General features: G+C 43.2%; 1 protein-coding gene across 4 annotated transcripts in view; it reads right to left on the reverse strand.

Moving 5' to 3' along the window:
- The window catches only part of TANC1 (tetratricopeptide repeat, ankyrin repeat and coiled-coil containing 1), a 235,869-nt gene that overhangs the window by 83,388 nt on the left and 132,354 nt on the right, over positions 1 to 20,127 (reverse strand). For all 4 annotated transcript variants that reach the window (XM_081242562.1, XM_081242563.1, XM_081242564.1 and 1 more), the window contains one exon: positions 9,431 to 9,535. In XM_081242562.1, the coding sequence (XP_081098688.1) occupies positions 9,431 to 9,535 (105 nt within the window). The remainder of the gene's footprint in view (positions 1 to 9,430; positions 9,536 to 20,127) is intronic.

Genomic DNA, 20,127 nt, shown 5'->3' on the forward strand with positions numbered 1-20,127 from the left:
GAAATAACGTATAAAGTTAACTGTGCCTACAAAAGTTAGAACTTAAGAACAACATACAACCCGTAATAGTCATTCATCTTAACGTTTTGTTGTTTTTTGTTAATTGTCTAGGTACCTAGATCCATACATTCATGAACAATTTTCCCTGGATGGGGAAATCTGCAGATAATAGGTAATAGGTCATAGAAAAATAAAATGAGGAAAGAACAAATTCGAGATATTACTTTTGAGCTACAACAGCAGCACCAAAGTTCAATGCTAACTTTGCTTTTTGTAAGGAACTACAAAAATCAACATAAGCAGAGCTGAGAAGACCATCTGTATTATCCTCACCCACATTATCAGTTTTGCTAAGTCATGCTCCCAGGATGGCAGCTATAAGGGGAACTAGGCTGACTGTATCTTCAAGGAAGGAAAAGTGCCCCAACCCCTTGCTTGTTCTCAAAAGCTCCCAATGTTCAGGGTGAGAAGAAGAGCTATTTCCCAGCTTGGATATTTTTCAGCTGCTCTAGAATACTGCAGAGATAAAATAACCAAGGCTTGCTTGTTGTGGGTTAAAAGAGCCCTGATGTTTCTGGATCATTTGAGATAAACCCATAACATGAAGGAGCAGTGGCCCCAAGCCAATGACAGGGGTAAGGGAGCCACCCCAGGGCAGGTCAACCACACCCTCAAAGCCACTCTACAGAAGGTCCCTTCCCACCAGAGATCTCCAACCACATTTTGACTCTTAAGGTACATGGGCACTGGGGAAAGGAAACCAGGAACCGAACCAAATCAGCGTGACCCAGGCACACCCAAGGGCTGGACCACTTCAGAACAGGATCAGTGCCACCCTCCCTTGCCCCAAGGCTCAGGCAGGGCAGCTACTTTATCTTAGGTGTGGCAGCTGGACCGGAGGGAGAGAACAGGATGCAGCTGGAAAGGGGAAGAAGTGGGTGAGGGGCCAGAACTCAGCACTTTCCCTACTCCACACCCCCCTTTCTTCTCAAAACAATCTCTACACTGCTTCCCAATTGTGACCTGCCCCAGAATGTCTAGCTTCTGGTTCAACCTGAAATACTCTGGGGAAAGAGCCAAAAACTACTCCCATTTGGCAGCTGCTGTCACGAAATTTACCCTGACTACCAACAGGGCCACAGCCAATGGCTCACTCTGAGACCCACATCCTGTGTAGGTCCTGGGTGGGAGGGGGGCCGGAGGCAGCAGATTCACCCCAGATGGTCAAGGTTTTCATTAAAAAAATAATAATTTTATATACGTATATCATTGTGTATATATATAAACACACACACACACACACATATATATATGTGTGTGTGTGTGTATATAAATTCAAAGACAACTAGTCCTCTAAACCTCCCCCTTCAGACAAGTTGGGGAGCAGTGGCCATTCCAGTCTCCTGAAGAGACAAGAGATGCCCAAATTCATCATTAACTTGTTCTCTTAACTGTTCAATTTGGTCTTTGTTGGCTACCAACGTTCGAAAAATCTACCCAGGTTTGGGAGGAATGAACAGATGTTCTTTACCGCAGTTCTGGCATCCATTAAGCCACTACAATTTTCTTTCTCCCAGAAGTTTCCCAACTGTCTTTTCATATTACTCTTTCTACTAAAATGTCATCCTAGTGACCTTCCCCTCAGAAGTCCCCTTTGGTCTGAATTCCTTAATCCACGTCAAGCTGTCCGCATCTTTCCTTCCCTAATGCACAGAGTGTCTCTCGCTGAACTTTTCATTCTGGCAGAAGGACCCCTGGCTGAAGTGTGACATTACCATTTTGGGGGAGATGAGTTGCCTGGGAAGACACACTGATACCCTCAACTGTGAAATGGAAATATATTTGTCCTTCCATAGTCAATTACCAAATACTGAGATTTGAACAGTCAGATAGAATTTTCTTTGAGCTAATGATTCCAAAACGACTCCCAAACTAAAATTCAATGAGATACTCTATACAGTCTATTTTCATTTGTGGAGTTAATATTAAATCATTCATCAATAACGGGTGTACCTTACCCCACAGCAGTGGGATAAGGGCTGGAGAGAAAGACCTCATCTCTTAGCAATGCTTTAACATCTCATAGATTTAAGTATCCAAAGAACTTATGATGACCATAGCTGGAGGTGAGAGAGTATCTGGCCTCACACTCCCTAGGAACCCGTTAGGTAAGTGGAGAGCGATATTCCTCCCAATAATGTTCTCATGAAATCTTCACTATTACACCACTGTGGAATAATCACATGGAGAAAGGCAAAGGGAATTTCTTTGATCACTCCCTGCCTGGCTCTTTTTACCTATTCACACCTGTTAGATCACATCTGGGGTGCCAACATCCAGGTATGGTCCACAAGGTGACTGGCTCCATCCTAACTTCAAACCTATTTGTCCCCTTAATAACCATCCCCTCACCCTCCCCCGCTACAGGCTCAGAGGAAAAGACATCCCCACACTAAAGCTATTCTGGAACCCTTACAGCGTGAGCTTCTCTAAACCTCAATTTCCTCATCAGGGAAGTGGCCATCACCTACTTCTTATAGATTGTGAAGCTCAAAACAAATGTGAGAAACATCTTATAAGCCGAATATCTTCGAGATAAAACACTGTATCAAAGTTGGTCATTATTTCTACCAATTTTAACACCGAGAGCCCACTTTCTCACTATTACTTCATTTTCTGTTTTCATGGCTTCCTTTCTATATTTAATGTGCATATATTTCTCTTACCGAAAAAAAAACAGTTTTCTGTTCAGAATTTTTCTGCCTTAACTTTTTCTGAAATCACTATTCCTTCAAGACAACAAATCCCCTCCTGCTATCAAACTGCTCCAACTTGGCCCACACTTAACTGCTTTCATTTCCCATATAATCATTCTGCCTTCTTTAAAGCCAGACGCTATTAGAACCTTGGAAGTGTCTGGGGATTACCAATGATAATGCCATCAAGCAGAAACTAACACACCATCGTAAAGCAATTATACTCCAATAAAGATGTAAAAATAAATAAATAAATAAATAAATAAATAAATAAATAAAATAAAAAAGAGAAGCCTTTTCTCCACTCTCATCCTCCTCAAACTCAACAGAGCGCTGGGCATTGTTGATGACGCTTGGCTATTCACTAGCACGTAACCGTGAACCACTGACTTAACATCAGCTTCCAAGACAGTACTTCCGAATCAAGTCTGTTAAGTGAGACACAGCCTTGATTGATGTTAAATCCCTTCCTCTGCCTCTACCTGTCTAGGACCTGCTTCTTGCTAAACCTCTTGCCTTCCTTGCCTTCTACTCCACAAACATTTTCCTGTTTCTTTCTGCTTACTCCTTCTCCTAAGGCATCGCCATTCCCTCCTCCTTCAATTTCCCAAAATACTATTTACGGAGGTGCATCTATCCATGAACCTGATCTGGTTCTGTCAATAACTGGTTTCTAGTCTGGAATACCAAAACGTAGTTACCATATAAGTTATCTTTAGGCTTTTCATCTCATGCATCCCATACTGAAATTGTTACCAAATCTTACCATTTCCTGTTTCAAAATGTTTCCTGAATTCGCCTTTTTCTCTTGTCCCACTGCCACTTTAAGTCCTCATCCTCTCTAGTCTAGATAACTATTAGTCTGTGAATCAATTTTCTCACCTATTTTTATTGTCTCCCTCTCTTTTCCTTCCTCTAAGCCAGTGGTTCTCAAATTTTTTAGTATCAGAGCTCACTGTTAAAAATTAAGAACTCCAAAGAGCTTGGGCTTATATGGGTTATGTCTATTGATATTTAGCATGTTTGAAATTAAAACTAAGAATGTTAAGATCTATGTTAATCCATTTTAGGTTAATAAAAATTACACTAACAAATAACACTTTTAATAATAACTGTATTTTAATTTAAAAAGTTAAGAATGGTATTGTTTTACATTTTTGCAAATTCTTTTTAATGTCTGATTTAATAGAAGACAGTTGGATTCTAATGTCTACTTCTGCATTCAATCTGTTGTGATAGGTTCTATGGGTGGAAGCGTGTGAAGAATTGTGGCTTTAGAGAGCAATGTATTGAATAGTTGGGAAAGGGAGGAACCTTTCCAGTTAATTACATATATTCTTCTGTGACACCTCCCTGAAACTTGACAAGTAGCAATTTCTTAAAGGTTAGTTCCAATGTTGATCTGAATCTGAATCAGTGAACTTTCTGTACTCTGTTACAGTAAAATCCAATGGTCTGTTTTATGCTTCAAATGGATTTTACCCATACACGATCTTGTAACATCATGCACTGGGTCATTTGGAAAATACTGGTTTTGCAGATCTTGCAAGTGTTGACACATTTTATTATACAACACCAAAATATCACATTCATTAACATCACCACAGATCTCAATAGAAAAGTCTTGGGAAGCCATCAAGCTCTTTGTGACACATGCAAATTCCCCAAAACCTAATTTTCATTCGAAAGGTCAAATTGTATCATTGGCAACTAATCCCTGTCAGGATTGTTTGTTTGTTTGTTTTTTTAATTGAAGTGACGTGTTCATTTTGTTCCTTTTCGAGAAAATATATGTCCAAATACCCAATTATGAATAACCCTGATTTGTCAGTTGTACTTTCAAGTAAAAATGATGTTCTTTTTTTTTTTTTTTTTAAGAAAAGCTAGTTCAGCTTGCAATTCAAACAATCACACAGGTGCTTTTCCTTGAGACAGCCATGATACTTCAGCACACAGTGGACGTGCTTTCTGCGGACTTCCCATTTCATCACCCAGAATATTAAAAAGATGGGTATTCAAGGGTCAAGACTCAAAATTCATTATTTTTAGGGCTTCATCAAGGACATTTTTCAGTGAATTATTATTTCTGATGCAAGTGGGTGTTGGTAAAAAAAAAAAAAAAATACATGTAGCCCTAGAATAGCAGGAGCCCCTACTCTGACGTGTATTAAGGCATCAGAAGTCTTACCAACAATTGCCCTCGCACCATCACTGCAACTGTCAATGCAAAAGAAATGGAAATATCTCAGTGTTATTATGCAAAGAGCTGTGACTTCACAGACCCTCTGCAAGGGTCTCAGGGATGCCTAGAAGTCCATGTCCCACTCCTGTAGAACCTTTAAGTCTTCAATTGTACTAAATTCTCCCTTTCCATAAAAATAATAAATAAAACCATAGTCGCAGACTCCCTTCACCCTACTAACTGACCTCTCATCTTCCCTTACTTGCTCGGCTCCTTCGGGGTAAAAGAGAGGTGGTTTATCCTCACCAGTTAATCCCATTTCCTTACCACATACCTACAACTTAAACGCATCCACCTCCACAAGCCTCCTAAAACAGCCCTATTAGGCACAGTAACCTTCTTTTCACGGCCCATCTCCTCTTTTGATTTTCCTGTAAATTTCTGACCTTGGCAGCTACTCTGCTCTCCAAGGAAGGAAGTGGCAACTGTCACATCAGACACTCAGAGGGGAAACCCACGGATACCGTGTGGTCTTGTGGGTTCTTCTCCCCTTTTGCTGGTGCCTCTTCTACCTTGTTCACAGCTCAAGCATAAAATACCAAAGGTTTTCAGGTCTCTCCTCTCAGTGACCTTTTCCCTAGTGTAATGCACCTAATCTCATCACGTTCCCTCTAAGTAAAAGGCTGCCCAGTTTACCTCCTGAGCTCTTTCTTAAGCCCCAGTTTGATGTTTCCAACTGTTCATTGGACACTTTTGCCTAGATGTTCCCAGACCTCAAACTCAACATGCCTGAAACTGAACTCAAACCAAAATGGACAGGTCCCCCTCTCCTAGTGTCTGGTTAATGTAGTCTCAAAACCCTGATGTCATCATCTTTGTCTCTTACGGCTTCCAGATCCTTGCAATTCCTCAGGAATCTTCCTGTATCACTTTTTTCCTGATCCTGTTCTTTTTTTTTTTTTTTTTTTTTTTTTTTTTTGCAGTACGCGGGCCTCTCACTGGTGTGGCCTCTCCCGTTGCGGAGCACAGGCTCCAGATGCACAGGCCCAGTGGCCATGGCTCACGGGCCCAGCCGCTCCGCGGCATGTGGGATCTTCCCGGACCGGGGCATGAACCCGTGTCCCCTGCATCGGCAGGCGGACTCTCAACCACTGCGCCACCAGAGAAGCCCCGTTTCGTCGTATTTTGAGACTTCACCAAGCAATGACTCATAAGACTAAAACTTTCTCACCCCTCCCCATCAAAGCTTGCTCAAGTAGCTAATGACAGATTGAAGCGAACCTAAATGGATTATGGTTGCCCCTAATTCCAAGAAACATAGCTGTGAATCCTATTATAATCTAATAACCCTCCCTAATTTATCTAGTTTTTTATTTTCCCTTAAGGCAGAGGTATTGTTTTGTGGGTGACATTTTCCCCTTAAACAATATGTTGGTTTAGCAATAGGAAGCTTATTTGTGAAGAACTTACTCTATATGATACGTAGCTTATTAGGATCATTTGACAGGAAAAAGGGGATTGTATTTTGTTTGAGGACCTCATTAAGTCACTCTTTTTGTCAGACTAGAAAGTGCTGTTTTTCCAAAATCTTTTAAAATACTGAATAAAGTAGAATCTCTTTCCATAAAGATGTTTCCAGATTAATGTAAACTTTAATAAACAGGTTCTTTGCTTATAATAAAAATGTTCATCTGCCCATATCATATATCCCACTACCCAGATGGCTAAAATAAGCAGATTTCACATAAATACAACTACTTATAAGTTAATGGATAAATTCAGAGTGCTCATTGGTTTTGTTTTACTTTGATTTAAATTTCAGAGAGCTAAGAGTCAAGAACTTATGGAGCAACATAACCATAAAGTGAGGCAGCTTAGTCTGGAAAGGGTATTTCAAACATCTAGGAATAACTTTGATATTTCACGAGTCTATGGGAATTTCAAAAGCATTTCATGAGGGGCTGTTGTCAATAGTTTGTTGGTCTGGGGATTACTGAAATGCTATTATTGACAGCATCCAGAAAAGTGTCTTAGAGACTTTTTAAAAAAGCCCAAAGGAAATATGGAAAGTATAAGCCCAAATTTTTAATTAAAACTTAAGTAATGCTGCTACTATGAAACCCTAGAAACTAGGATTTAGTCCATCATGCATGCATCTGTACATGCTTGGGTTAATACTCAAACTCAATTAGTTTTAGTTTGCTCCAGCCTCGCCTTTAGATTCAGTGACCTGGACATAAAATTTGTACTTTAATATGGCAAACTTAATTAACCCCATTGAAATGTAAAGGATTCCATGGGGATTACAAAACACACCATCGTTTACTAATCATCAAGTTAAATTTTGTTAGGCAAACACCTCTTCATCAACCAACCGATAACTCTCCTGGGGCTTCCACCGGCTTCGTGGCTAGCCACGAAAGACCATGTGCCCACAAGCATGAACTACGCCCCTTTCCCCAACGCCCAAAAAAGGGGAAATGTACCCTTCTTCTTAACTCTAGGTGAAACTTCTGGAAACTCCTGGTGTGTATTTGCAGCCCGGGTATGTCATAATTTCAGTCCCCATGGAGACTGATGATGCTGAATCCAGGAGTTAGGGTCTCGAGAGTAAGCACATCTGCAGACTGCAGGCTACACCAACAATATCAATCACTCTGCTTGAATTTAGCTCAGCTGGCAGCCAAGCATAAGAATACCTCCTCCCCTATGAAAGCCAATTCTGCCTTGGGCAAGGGGAGAAAAGTTGACAGCGGGAACTATTTTATAACCTCTTTTCTTTGCCCAATAAAAGTCCCAAATTTGTCCTCATTCTTGCCCCAGGGGGAGCCCTAAACCCTAGACAGGATGTCAACAGGACTCCTGGCCACCGAGGAAGGCGTCACATAATGGAGTCCACACCAGTCAAATGCCAGGGGCATAGCCAACCAGGACTCCAAAGGCAGGTGGGGATGAGGGTAAAGGGGGGCAGGCTTATTCTGAAATGGGCAGACAGCTCAGTAAATTCAGATTATTGATATTCGCTTCAGAGGAACAGGTTTTCACTTTCTTTTTGACACCCAGAATAGAAATGAGCGAGAAGACTGACCCACAGACACCCTGCACATGTGAATTCACAACCAGGAGGGTCCTCGTGTCTGCAGGGTTTCCGGCTATCCTGACCAGACAGCACTGTGGACCCTCCCCTCTGCACCACCACACACCTGGTGCCCTGCCCCTCCTCAGCACAAATCCTACTGAGAACCTCTTACCTAAACCAAACGGCTGGGTGCCTGGACAGAACGAAAAAGAGTGGCATTTCTCATGCCAAGATGCAGGCAGCAGCATCTCTTCCCTGCCCAGAATGCTCAGCTCCTGGTCCCATCTCGACCCCCGCCCACTCCAAACTCCTCTTCTTGATTTTCATCTTCTGTCAACCCCTCACACTCAGCTCTTTTTTAGTTTTATTTTCACCACCACCACTAACACCCCACTCCATGTTCCTACTATGTCCCATACTTCGTACCCACTCCCTCCTATGCCTCAGCAGAAACATGAAATGCACATACAGTGGTAGAACATAAAGAAGCTATATCCCTCTCCACCCACAATTAGGGAGAGGAGGATGCCAGGTCTTCCAAGGTGGAAATATGGGTGAGTTTTCTCTTTCAGCATTACTACATAAACTTGTGTCCATATTGGGGGTACAACAGGCTCCTCTACATATGCCAGGATTCTTAACCACGTGTTTCTGCAGGAAAACAGGATGTACGTTCAAAACACATAAATTAAAGACCTTAGAGTTGTGAGTTGGGGACACAACCCCCCACCCCAGAGAAAGAAACAAACAGGTACATTCTGGAATCGATTAAAAAAAATAAAGAACTATTAATACATCTACGAAATGCTAGAGTATGTAACGTCTGTTACATGTATTTCCAGATATAGGGAAAAAGGCAAAATATAAAGTGTCTTCATGAAAAGTTTCAAGCAATTTGGATATTTTTTTGCCTCTACTTCAACATTCTCTAAAGAAAAACTTTTGATGTTTAAAAAAAAAATAAGCAGCTTTCAAAAGCTACCAAATGCTTCTAAGAAAGCTAGTTATTATAAGCTTTGTCTAGCTACAGTTTCAGCTTTTCAGCCAAAGCCTGCTGTTGAATATTCTAAAACGACGGAGCACTAAAAAACAAAACAAAACAAAATCTTGGAAGCAGTCTACTGGCTGGCTTTTCATGTCCCCCCGAACCAGGAAGGTCAAAATTGACAGGAAGTTAAGTCTCAACCTGTAAACAATGCATATGCACCCACTCAACTATTCCTACACTGTGTACATAATCCCAAGAATTTACATTAACTAAACAGATCTCTATAACTGCCCAAGGAAAACCACCTCCCAGATACATTCAGTTTAGCAAAGCATTCCTGCAAGAGGCACTCAAGTTTCATTCAGAAGTGGAGTGTCATGGTGTAAAATCTTTAAGGGGGAAAATCATTGAAAACATATTCTTACCATTTTCACTGGGCTCTGTTGGCTTGGGCACGTCTCGGAACGGGATTATGACTGTATCTCCAGGCACTCTGGGGCTTTCCACATACTTGGGCTTCCTGACAGGACCTGCAGCGGGAAAGATCTGAGTGTGGCTAATTTTTTCCAGCTGCAAACAAAGCTTCAGAATGTACAGTGTGTGTCCTCACCAGGACCCAGATAGGCCTAAAGGAAGAGCCGGCCCCTTCCCCTCCCTTGAACACACACACTGTCATTTCAGTACAGATGTAAGAACGTCCAGTCTGGGCTGCCAAAGAAAGGGCTATAAAAGCTCAGCTTGGAGAATATAAACTCTGACAAAAACAAAAGCTGCTCTTTTGCTGTGCAGTCTCTACAGCTGTCTTTGGTGTATGTCACATAAGTGATTTTGACATGTCCAGACCTGGACGGCTTGTGGCAAAGGGTTTTTTATTTGGAATTTTTCCTCTAACTGGGACCAAGATGATCAGGTTGCTGGTATCTCCCAAGTCAGGAGGCAAGGATTACAAACAACCAGGCTACAACATCGGTATGCTCTGCGCGGCCACAGACCGCAGGCATTTTATCAGCCTGGTGACGCAAAGCAATTGTGTGGGGCAGGGAAGCCGGCTGGTTTCTTAGTAGCTGACACAGCTATCTTCGGAAAGGCAGAACAGGCAGTCCGGCATACGATTCGGGGACACAAGAGAGCCTGAGAATCATCTCTCTCACCTCCCCTTCATCCCCAACTTATCATCAGAAAATCTGGAATTCTGAATTAGAACGAATGGAACCCTCACACGTTGCTGGTGGCAATGCACACACGCAGCCACTTTGGAAAACAGCTGGGTGGTTCCCCAGAAGTTTACACATATAGAGTTATCATATGGCCCAACAAATCCACTTCTATGTAAATGTATGTTCAGACAAAAATCTGTACATGAATGCTTGTAGCAGCATTATTCATAATAGCCAAATGTCCATCAACTGACAACAAAATGTGATATATTCATACAATGTAACATTACTGGGCAATAAAAAGAAATGAAGTACTTATTCATGCTACAACATGGACAACGCCTGAAAATATTTTGATAAGTAAAAGAAGCCAGGGACTTCCCAGGCGGTCCAGTAGCTAAGACTCTGTGCTTCCAATGCAGGGGACGTGGGTCCGATCCCTGGTCACGAGGGAACTGAGATCCCACATGCCACGCGTTGCAGCCAAAAAAAAATAAAGTAAAAAATTAAGTAAAAGAAGCCAGTCCTCAAAGACCACATGTTATGTCACTCCATTCATATGGAATATCTAGAATAGGCAAATTTATAGAAACAAAATATGAATGGTTGCCAGGGACTGGAGGATGTGCGGGCTTGTGGGGTGATGATGGCTAAGGGGTCTGCGGTGATAAAAATGGACTAAAATTAGGTTGTGCTGATGGTTGCAAAAACTTGTGAATATACTAAAAACTGCTGCAGTGTACACTTCAAATGAGTGAACTGTATGGTATGTGAATCATATCTAAATAAAGCTGCTTAAAAAAAAAAAGACTGCCTATTCTGTCTGGTCCTTTCAAACAGCCCATTACATTTTGGTCCAGAATCATCCACTTGACTCTTATTTTCCTTGGTTGCCTTATACTTAAAGTGTGCTTTTAACAATGCCACAGAGACAGGCAACATTTCACATCAGTAAGAGAAAGGGTGGAGGAAGAGTGCCAGACAGTGGTTCACAGATCTCCCTCCTGCTCAACCCTGAGCCACAGCCCTGCCCCTCCCAGGTCCTCAGCTCCATCACTGCACACTGAAGGGGTAAGTCAGGTGGATTCTGAGCATCCTTCTGTGTCAAACATCTTATGCATCTGAGAAATTCTGTTCAGAATGTGGTTTACGGTGAAAGTGCTGCCACCTAAAGGTTTACTGCAAAAGCATCTACACTACTATAAAAACACTCTAATAATTCCCAGCCAGTTATAATGTACCACATCTGAAAATAGGCTGCATTATCAAAGAAGCTTATAGAGCTTGACAGATAGGGGTATTATTTCAGACTTTAGAAATCATGGTTCTAAAATGGTTAATGTAGTATTTAACCATATGGTTGTCTTCATAATTGATTTAACCCTGTCAGAAAGGGAATGTTTTTAAAGGTTAAAGTGGAATGGTTGGGGGGGGAGGGGTGGAGAGAAGGAAAATTAAGTGGAAAATGTAAGCTATACAACAGTACACAAAATACAATTGAGATTTCATCAAAAATACACACTTATCCATATATAAATATGCATGAAGGGAAAGACTGGGGGGGCAAGGGGAAACAATGATATTTGCTGTGAAGGACACAGCAACTTGGAAGAAGAGCTTGAATAGGGCAGGCAGGAATGGACAAATACGAGAACCGTTCCACACTCTTGGTTCCCAACCTACTCCCTATGGTAAAAGAGATCAAGGGCAAGGGGCTTCCCTGGTGGCGCAGTGGCTGAGAGTCTGCCTGCCGATGCAGGGGACGTGGGTTCACGCCCCGGTCCGGGAAGATCCCACATGCCGCGGAGCGGCTGGGCCCGTGAGCCATGGCCGCTGAGCCTGCATGTCCGGAGCCTGTGCTCCGCAATGGGAGAGGCCACAACAGTGAGAGGCCCGCGTAGCACACAAAAAAAAAAGAGATCAAGGGCATCTTTTTCTCATCATCTGCTCTCCTCCATTTAAAGAACTCAAGGGAGCTAAAGCCTTTTATTATTATCGTCCAATGATTCACATTGCCCCAACCAGCAACCATGCACCACTCATGAAGTACCTGTAAGATTCTGTTCACCTTAACTCCTCAGCGTATAGTAATAACCAATCTAAATAGATCTACTTCCAGGCAATCTACCTACGCCACACATCCTTCAAAGATGTTCTCTAATAATAAGCACTCTCTTCAAATGGGGGCTATTTCACATGGATGTACAGCTGTTGTTAGGAATGGTTAGAATGTGAACCTCAATGTCACCCAGAGCCTTCAGAAAGCATCTATGCCCATCTGTTTGTCTGTAACTGTGTTCTACTCAGAGGCCAACCCCTCACTGTAAGAAATACTCAACACTAAGGAGACAGTGTTAAGAGTAGAGCCTCTAGAATGGATAAAGAAGATGTGGTACATACACACGATGGAATATTACTCAGCCAAAAAAAGAATGAACTAATGCCATCTGCATTACATGGATGCCATGGATGCCATGCATTACAAGGTCCACATGGATGGACCTAGAGATTGTCATACTGAGTGAAGTAAGTCAGACAGAAAAAGACAAATATCACGATATTGCTTAAATGTGGAATCTAAAAAATGGTACAAATGAACTTATTTACAAAACAGAAATAGAGTCACAGATGTAGAAAACAAACTTACGGTTACCAAGAGGTAAGGGGGCGAGGGATAAATTGGGAGATTAGGATTGACATATACACACTACTATACATAAAACAGACAACTAGTAAGAACCTACAGTATAGCACAGGGAACTCTACTCAGTACTCCGTAATGACCCACATGGGAAAAGAATCTAAGAAAGAGTGGATATATGTGTATGTGTAACTGATTCACTTTGCTGTACATACAGCAGAAACTAACACAACATTGTAACTATACAATGTTGTATACAACTATACTACAATAAAAATTAATTTAAAAAAAAAGAGCAGAACCTCTAGACCTGGGCAGACCTAGGTTCAAATATAGTCTCCCTCCCTCTCCAGTTCGGACCTCAGTACCTCCCAGAGCTAAACGATGAATGAGGGAGAGTTCAGCTCTAAGGGGAAAATCCTGAAAGCAGAGGGCAGGTCTCTCAGGTTCCCACACTTGGCACAGTGCCTGGCATAGCAACCTGTGAGGCTGGAGACAAAAGGAGACCTAGAATGTAACAAAGTAAATACAACTGTATTCAGTGACCACACAAGGCTAAGCACTTACATACATTAATTCATTCGATCCAAATAACTTTGGGAGAAAAGCACTATTTCCCCCATTTCTAGGTCAGGAAGCTGAGGCTCAAATCAGTGGAACAATTTGCTCATGGCCCACACATGGCAAAGCAGGAATTCAAATGGTTTTGTGGTCTGTGCAGGTTTGAAGCCCATGTACTGAATCACCATTCAGCACTTATCAAACTAGGAAATTTAGATTAAATAGGCAATTCTAGAAAAGGCCAGGGCAGTGGAACCTTCCACCACCAAATCCACAGGTCTTGGCTATACATTCAGCAAATCTTTTATTCATACTCACTTGTCTCTGATCTCCCCTTTTACTAAGAGTTGAAATATTACGAAGTGAATATAAACCACTGCTCTCCAACATGATCCTTTTATTTAAATTGCTTTTCACAAACAGCTGAACCTCAAATGCTATAAAACCAGATAAATTTATAACTACAGAGGTTTTCTTCTTTCCCCCTCAATCGCTCGTTAGAGACTCTTTGGGCACTTTCCATTAAACACAGCAGATGAACACTCATTTGCCCTCACTCCCTTTCAAAACACCATTAAAGTTGCAGTAAAGGGATTTAAGAGAGACCAGTGGGAAAAGAAGACAACCACAGGCAAGAAACCAAACTTCTGAAAGTGGAAACAGACTGCCGAGAAGCATGGATGAAGCACAGCAGAAAAGGTTAGGGCTGGGGGTCGGGGGAGGAAGGGCTCAGCCTCCTAGACAGCAGACACCTCTGAAGGCAGGGGTGCGGCAGGGCTGAACGCAGGACCATGGGTTGGAAATCTATTGAAGGGAGAGTAAGACCCATAGAACCCCTTCCCAAACCAGGAAGCATTCCCTCCTTCATCCTGGAAGCAGAGCTTTTCCCCTGGAAAGGCTGAATTCCAAGACCATGGAGATTCAACAGCTAAACTCTTGAGTGCTACACTAAAACACTGGCCTTAAGAAAAATTCTCCATGTGGATTGGTGGGCCCCAGATGCATCTCTCCACACCCCCTGCCCCAGCTGTGAAAATGCTGACAGCAAGCTTGCACACCAAGCAGGAATAGATTAGAGGATTCCTCCCTGGGACGAGAAACAGTTGGGGACAAGCCCTCAAAGAAATGGTGGATCCCTGACCAATCACGCTACCGTAAAGCCTGACACACACACACACACACACACACACTCTCTCTCTCTCTCTCTCTCTCTCTCTCACCTTTTAATCAGCTTTTTAGTACCTTGCACTTACTTACAAACTAAAATTATCAGACACTCAAGGAAAGACCCTACTCTAAAAGAAAATAACAATAACAGGTTAAAAGAGAAACCCTGAGGAATCAGGGTTAATAGGAGGTACACCCTCCAGAAAGAGAAGAGCTACTGTTTCCACTACATAGGGGGTCCTATAACAAGGGCCTTCAGGGTCTAGTGAGGTGGTCAGCTGACCAGACTGACTGCAGGACAGACAACCGAGGCCACACCACTTAAGACCCACTGTAATCACTGGTCTTACACTAATCTGCCGTCTATTAAGCCACAATGGCACTGAGTTCTATGCCACTGAAATGAAAAACCCCTTCTAAATGAAGTGGCCACATTCTTTATCAACAGAGATCAAAACTGAAAAATCCATCCCCCTAACACCCCCCTTACTCAGGGGAAACTACTGCCCAGCACCTTTCTACACACAGCTTTTGTTTACAATGAAATGCTCAACATTCCCAAGCATAAACTACCTAAAATAACTTCCCCTCTTTATGTAAACCAAGTGCCCTCATGTTAATCCCCCCAAATTAACCAGAATCCAATAATACAATAATAATTACCCAGAAAGCATGGTATGTGGGCTCCTAACTGTTTAAGGCAAGAGGCTCTTAAAAACAAGACTGTCAGGTATTAGCTTGAAAATGGGCTCATCCAGAAGCCAATGTGCTTCCTTGTCTCACTGGCCTTGCCACCCAGTCACTCCTGGGGACCCAAGACACTGGTATAAAGCACTTTTCAAGCTTAACTGGGCATAAGAATGCCGTGGGGGTCTTGTCAAGATGCAGATTTTGATGCACTTATCAGGTATAGTCAGGACCATGGGCCATACTTTGGTAGCAAAGGTATCAAGTATGCAAAGCACAGGTCACCACAGGCGGGACCTCTAAGGAAGACCACCCTTCTGGCAGGGTCTGAGCAGGGTCTAGGGCCATGGATGGGGCACCAACTTGCCCAGTTTACAAGGTTTAAGATAAACGGGAATTGTTCTTGACCATAAATTACACCCAGTTCATACTCTGGATCCCTTTCCTCATCCCGATTCCCCACCTCCTCTGCCCCCCATTCTCTACTCTGTGATACAGGGGAAGGGGGCTCTCAAATTTAAAGATAAAGGGCTCTCAAGATGAAGAGAAACATACAGTGTGCCCCCAAAGAGGTTACAGAGGTACCCAGTAGGCAGCCGGCACAGAAGAGCTCCTGCAAGCTCCTTGCACTGTACAGAAGGGCTTGTGTCAGCTGGAGGTGGGGGAGGGGCAATCTCCATCAATCAAATCGGTCTACAACCTGGAGCACAGCCTTCTCCCTGGTGCCTTTCCTGCCTTTATGTAAATCTCCAAATACACTTTTCCCAGTGGCCAGTTTTCCTACTCCTTTTGACATTTTAATCACACAGCTGACTATTTTGCTGCTTAGAAACGACCATATAAGGAATATTTTTTTTAAAGGAATGGCAGAAATAAACCAAACTGGGCTTTATCTCTAGGCAGTGAGAGAGAGAGAAGGGCAGGGGTTACTTCTCATTTCTGAATGCTTCAGTTAAAAATAATTTTATTTATATTTATATATATATATGTATATATATATATATATGTGTGTGAAAGCAAAATTTGGGACACAGAACACCTGAGGCTACTTACTGCATTTAAAGCAGATCTTACATTTTTCACGACATCTGGAGACTATGAAAAGTGACCCTCCTGTGTTATCAATCATTTTAGAGAATTTTTTTTTTTTTTTTTTTTTTTTTTTTTTTACCATCTTGAACTTTCACAGTAAAGGTTCCTGTTGATTTTATCTGGTCTGAGTTTTCATCTCACACTGGGAAATGTTTACAAGATAAGAAAAATAAAAAGGATGAGGAAGAGGATTCCTTTCGCGGGGGGCGGGGAGGGCGGGGGTACCTTTATCACTAGGGCAGACGTCATTAAATAGTCAATAAGAAATGGTAAACTGTGGTAAACGATCAGATCACAGTCTTGGATTTTTAAAGAGCACAATACCTGCACAGAGCTTCCAAAGTCTGGCCCTTCTCCCTCCCCTACACCCAAAAGCAAGCATTGTGGGGAGAGGGAGAGACGCCCTTTGGGACTGAGAAAGGGGAAGACTTAGCCTAAGTTTATGGGATGGAGGGAACCTGGCCTTGCCTCTGACCACTTTGTCCCACGCCGTGGTGAGGCTGGGCAGGTGAACTGGCACACTGCCCACAAGCCTATATGGGGGGTGAGAGCCTCTTGGGAAGATTCACTTTGAGGAAGAAGAAGCCAAATGATGAACTGACTCAGTCAGAAAGCCTCGGCCCAAGGGGAGGGCAATTTCAAGCACAGTGTGTCATCCATCACTTGGATTTCTCCTACAAGCAGCAGCAGAGAGGCTGTAAATAAAACCCCAAAATGCTACTTGAACGGACTCAGCTCCAGGGAATAACACCTGGGTACCGGGAGCTGATGTGGGGCAGGGCTCCGGGAGAGAAGCACCAGCCGCCCCAGCGGCCAGAGCATCCCTGGTCGTGAACACATGACGTGCCCCTGGGGAGCTTCCCAAAGCTTCCAGAAACACTTTTACAAGGGCCTGGGACCTTGTGTGAAGAGAGGTGGGCAACAAGTCAGTGTAATCTGAGTTATTACTCCTGTAACCTCATTACCCAAAGACAGGTGAGGCCTGGGGAAATTCAGACTGCTAATTCTAGGGAAGAAAAAAAGCAGAAGGCAAGAGGGAAAAAATGGGTAACGAAATACGAAAGTTACCTGACATTACTCTCATTAGGCCTCCTTTTTCTTATTTTGAATACCTTATTTTTTGTAAGAGTGCACTGAGAAGGGTGGACAGCCTTTATTTACTCATGCGATGCACAGGCACCGTGCGATGTAAACGTGCACTGCCATTAAGGCACTTAAATCTAGTAGGAAAAGAGTCTATCGAAATGGAGCCATCCCCCTTTCAATAAAGCATCGTTAAAATAAATGTTGGCAAAGATTTGCAAGTCTCAGCTTGCAGAGTGCATGCTTACAGCACCATGAATACAATAAATCCTCAGTTCAAAGTACCCTGAGCAATGTTTCCACTTTCTCCCAATGCACTTTGTCTGCCATGCTGTTCCTACACTGTATCTAAGTTTTCATGTATTACAGCATGGAAATGCATGCATTCACCTTATTTATTTACTCAACAAGTATCTGTTGCACATCCACTGCGTGCCAGGCACAGGGTGACAACAAGATGTGACGGCACCTCCCCGAAGCTCTCAGCTGAGGGGACAAGAGTCTTTAGCACAGCGTCTGAATTTTATTTCAAAACACTTCAACAGGGCTTCCCTGGTGGCGCAGTGGTTGAGAGTCTGCCTGCCAATGCAGGGGACACGGGTTCGTGCCCCGGTCCGGGAGGATCCCACATGCCACGGAGCGGCTGGGCCCGTGAGCCATGGCCGCTGAGCCTGCGCGTCTGGAGCCTGTGCTCCGCAACAGGAGAGGCCACAACAGTGAGAGGCCCGTGTATCTCAAAAAGAAAAAAAAAAAAAAACACTTCAACATAAACAGTGTGATATAAATGTGTGTCTGTCCGTTGCCTTTAATCTCCTGCCTGAGGGCAATTACTTGTCTTAATCTGGAATACAGGCTCCTGGAATAGTTAACTAGCTTTTAATCAGAAGGCCACACACAACAGCTAAGGCCACAAGTCCAAGTTGGTCAGCTAGCCATCCTTATCAGCAACCAGCACCACGGTTACGCTAATTAGCACCCTGGAGGTTAGAAATGGAATTTCACACAAGTTAAATTACTAACTTTGTTATTTAGTATTATAGTTGCTGGAAACCTCTTTTCAGTGGTGAATTCATGGTATTTGAGGAAAGAGGATAGACTAGAAATATCACAGAAGCACCCTGGCCCATGTATGACCCAGGCAGATAAAAATCTAGCCGGCCCTCACAGATGTGCCATAGGCTTGGTAAGTAAGTGGCTGGAGGTCCAGCTGCTAATTCCAGGGAATTATTTGGCCTCTGATTCAAAAATGTCAGGATAACTGAAGTTCTGTCTGTGATAGGGAGAACTCCAAAGATGTCACTCCAAGATTCCCAGGCCCTGATTATTGAATCAAACACAATCCAGGTATTACTGTGAATGGGGGTCTGCAGGTGGGATTAAGAATTAAGGTTACTGGGCTTCCCTCATGGCACAGTGGTTAAGAATCCGCCTGTCAACGCAGGGAACACGGGTTCGAGCCCTGGTCCCGGAAGATCCCACATGCCACGGAGCAACTAAGCCTGTGCGCCACAACTACTGGGCCTGCGCTCCAGGACTTGCGAGTCACAACTACCGAGCCCAAAGTGCTGCAACTACTGAAGCCCGCACGCCTAGAGCCCGTGCTCCACAACAAGAGAAGCCACCACAATGAGTCCGCGCACCAAAACGAAGAGTAGCCCCGGCTCGCCGCAACTAGAGAAAGACTGCGCGCAGCAACCAAGACCCAACACAGCCAAAAATAAAAATAAATAAAATAAATAAATTAAAAAAAAAAGAATTAAGGTTACTAACCAGCTGACCTTCAACTAGAGAGATCATTCTGGATTACTGAGTGGGCCCCATGTAATCACACGAACCCTTAAAAGCAGAAGAGGAAGACTGAAGTCAGTCTTCATCTCATGAATACACGTGATGTGTCCCCTAGGGGGCTTTCAGAACTTCCAGAAGCCTTTTTACAAGGGCCTGGGGCCTTGTGTAAGGAGAGAAGGGTAGCAAGTCAGTGCAATCTGAGTTAAGAGTATGAGGTGAAATGAGACAGAAGGCAGTGGAGATGGTCAGAGAGACTCAAAGCCTCAGAAGGATTCAGCCCTTCTGGACTTGGCATGTTGCTAGTTTTGAAGATGGGAGGAAGGGGGCCACATGCAAAGGAATGCAGGCAGCCTCTAGAAGTTGAGAATGACACCTAGCCAAGAGCCAGCAAGGAAATGAGGACCTCAGTCCTACAGCCATGTGGCACTGAACTCAGCCAGCCTGAATGAGTTCAGGAATATTTCATCCCCTGAGCCCCAGAAAGGAATGCAGTCCCAGCAACATCATAAGCTGGGCCTTGTGAAACCCAGAGCAGAGAACCCACTGTGCCAGGCTGTGCCTGGACTTCCAACCCACAAAACTGTAATATAATCAATTTGTTTTAAGCTGATATATTTGTAGTAATTTCTTAGGGCTACAGTAGAAAACTAACATGTTGTCCATGAAATGCTGCCATACTTGCTACAGGTAAACACTGAATGTGAGGTGCCATCAGGGCAGCGACCCTTCTAAAAGGACAGAGCTGGAACTTTACTAGGCATATAAAACAGGCGATATGACTGCATTGTGCCAGACTGCTAATAAACCTCTATATGGGCAGAATGCCATCTGACCCTTGTTTTCATTCATACCTGAGTGAGTTTACAGGGAGGAAAACTCTAGCCCTCACGTCTTGTAACTACTGGTAGTAGTTATAATTTACCATAAAGAATCTAATACCTGAAGT

The sequence above is a fragment of the Mesoplodon bidens genome (assembly GCF_964165515.1).
Source record: "Mesoplodon bidens genome assembly, chromosome: 8".
Lineage (NCBI taxonomy): Eukaryota > Metazoa > Chordata > Mammalia > Artiodactyla > Ziphiidae > Mesoplodon > Mesoplodon bidens.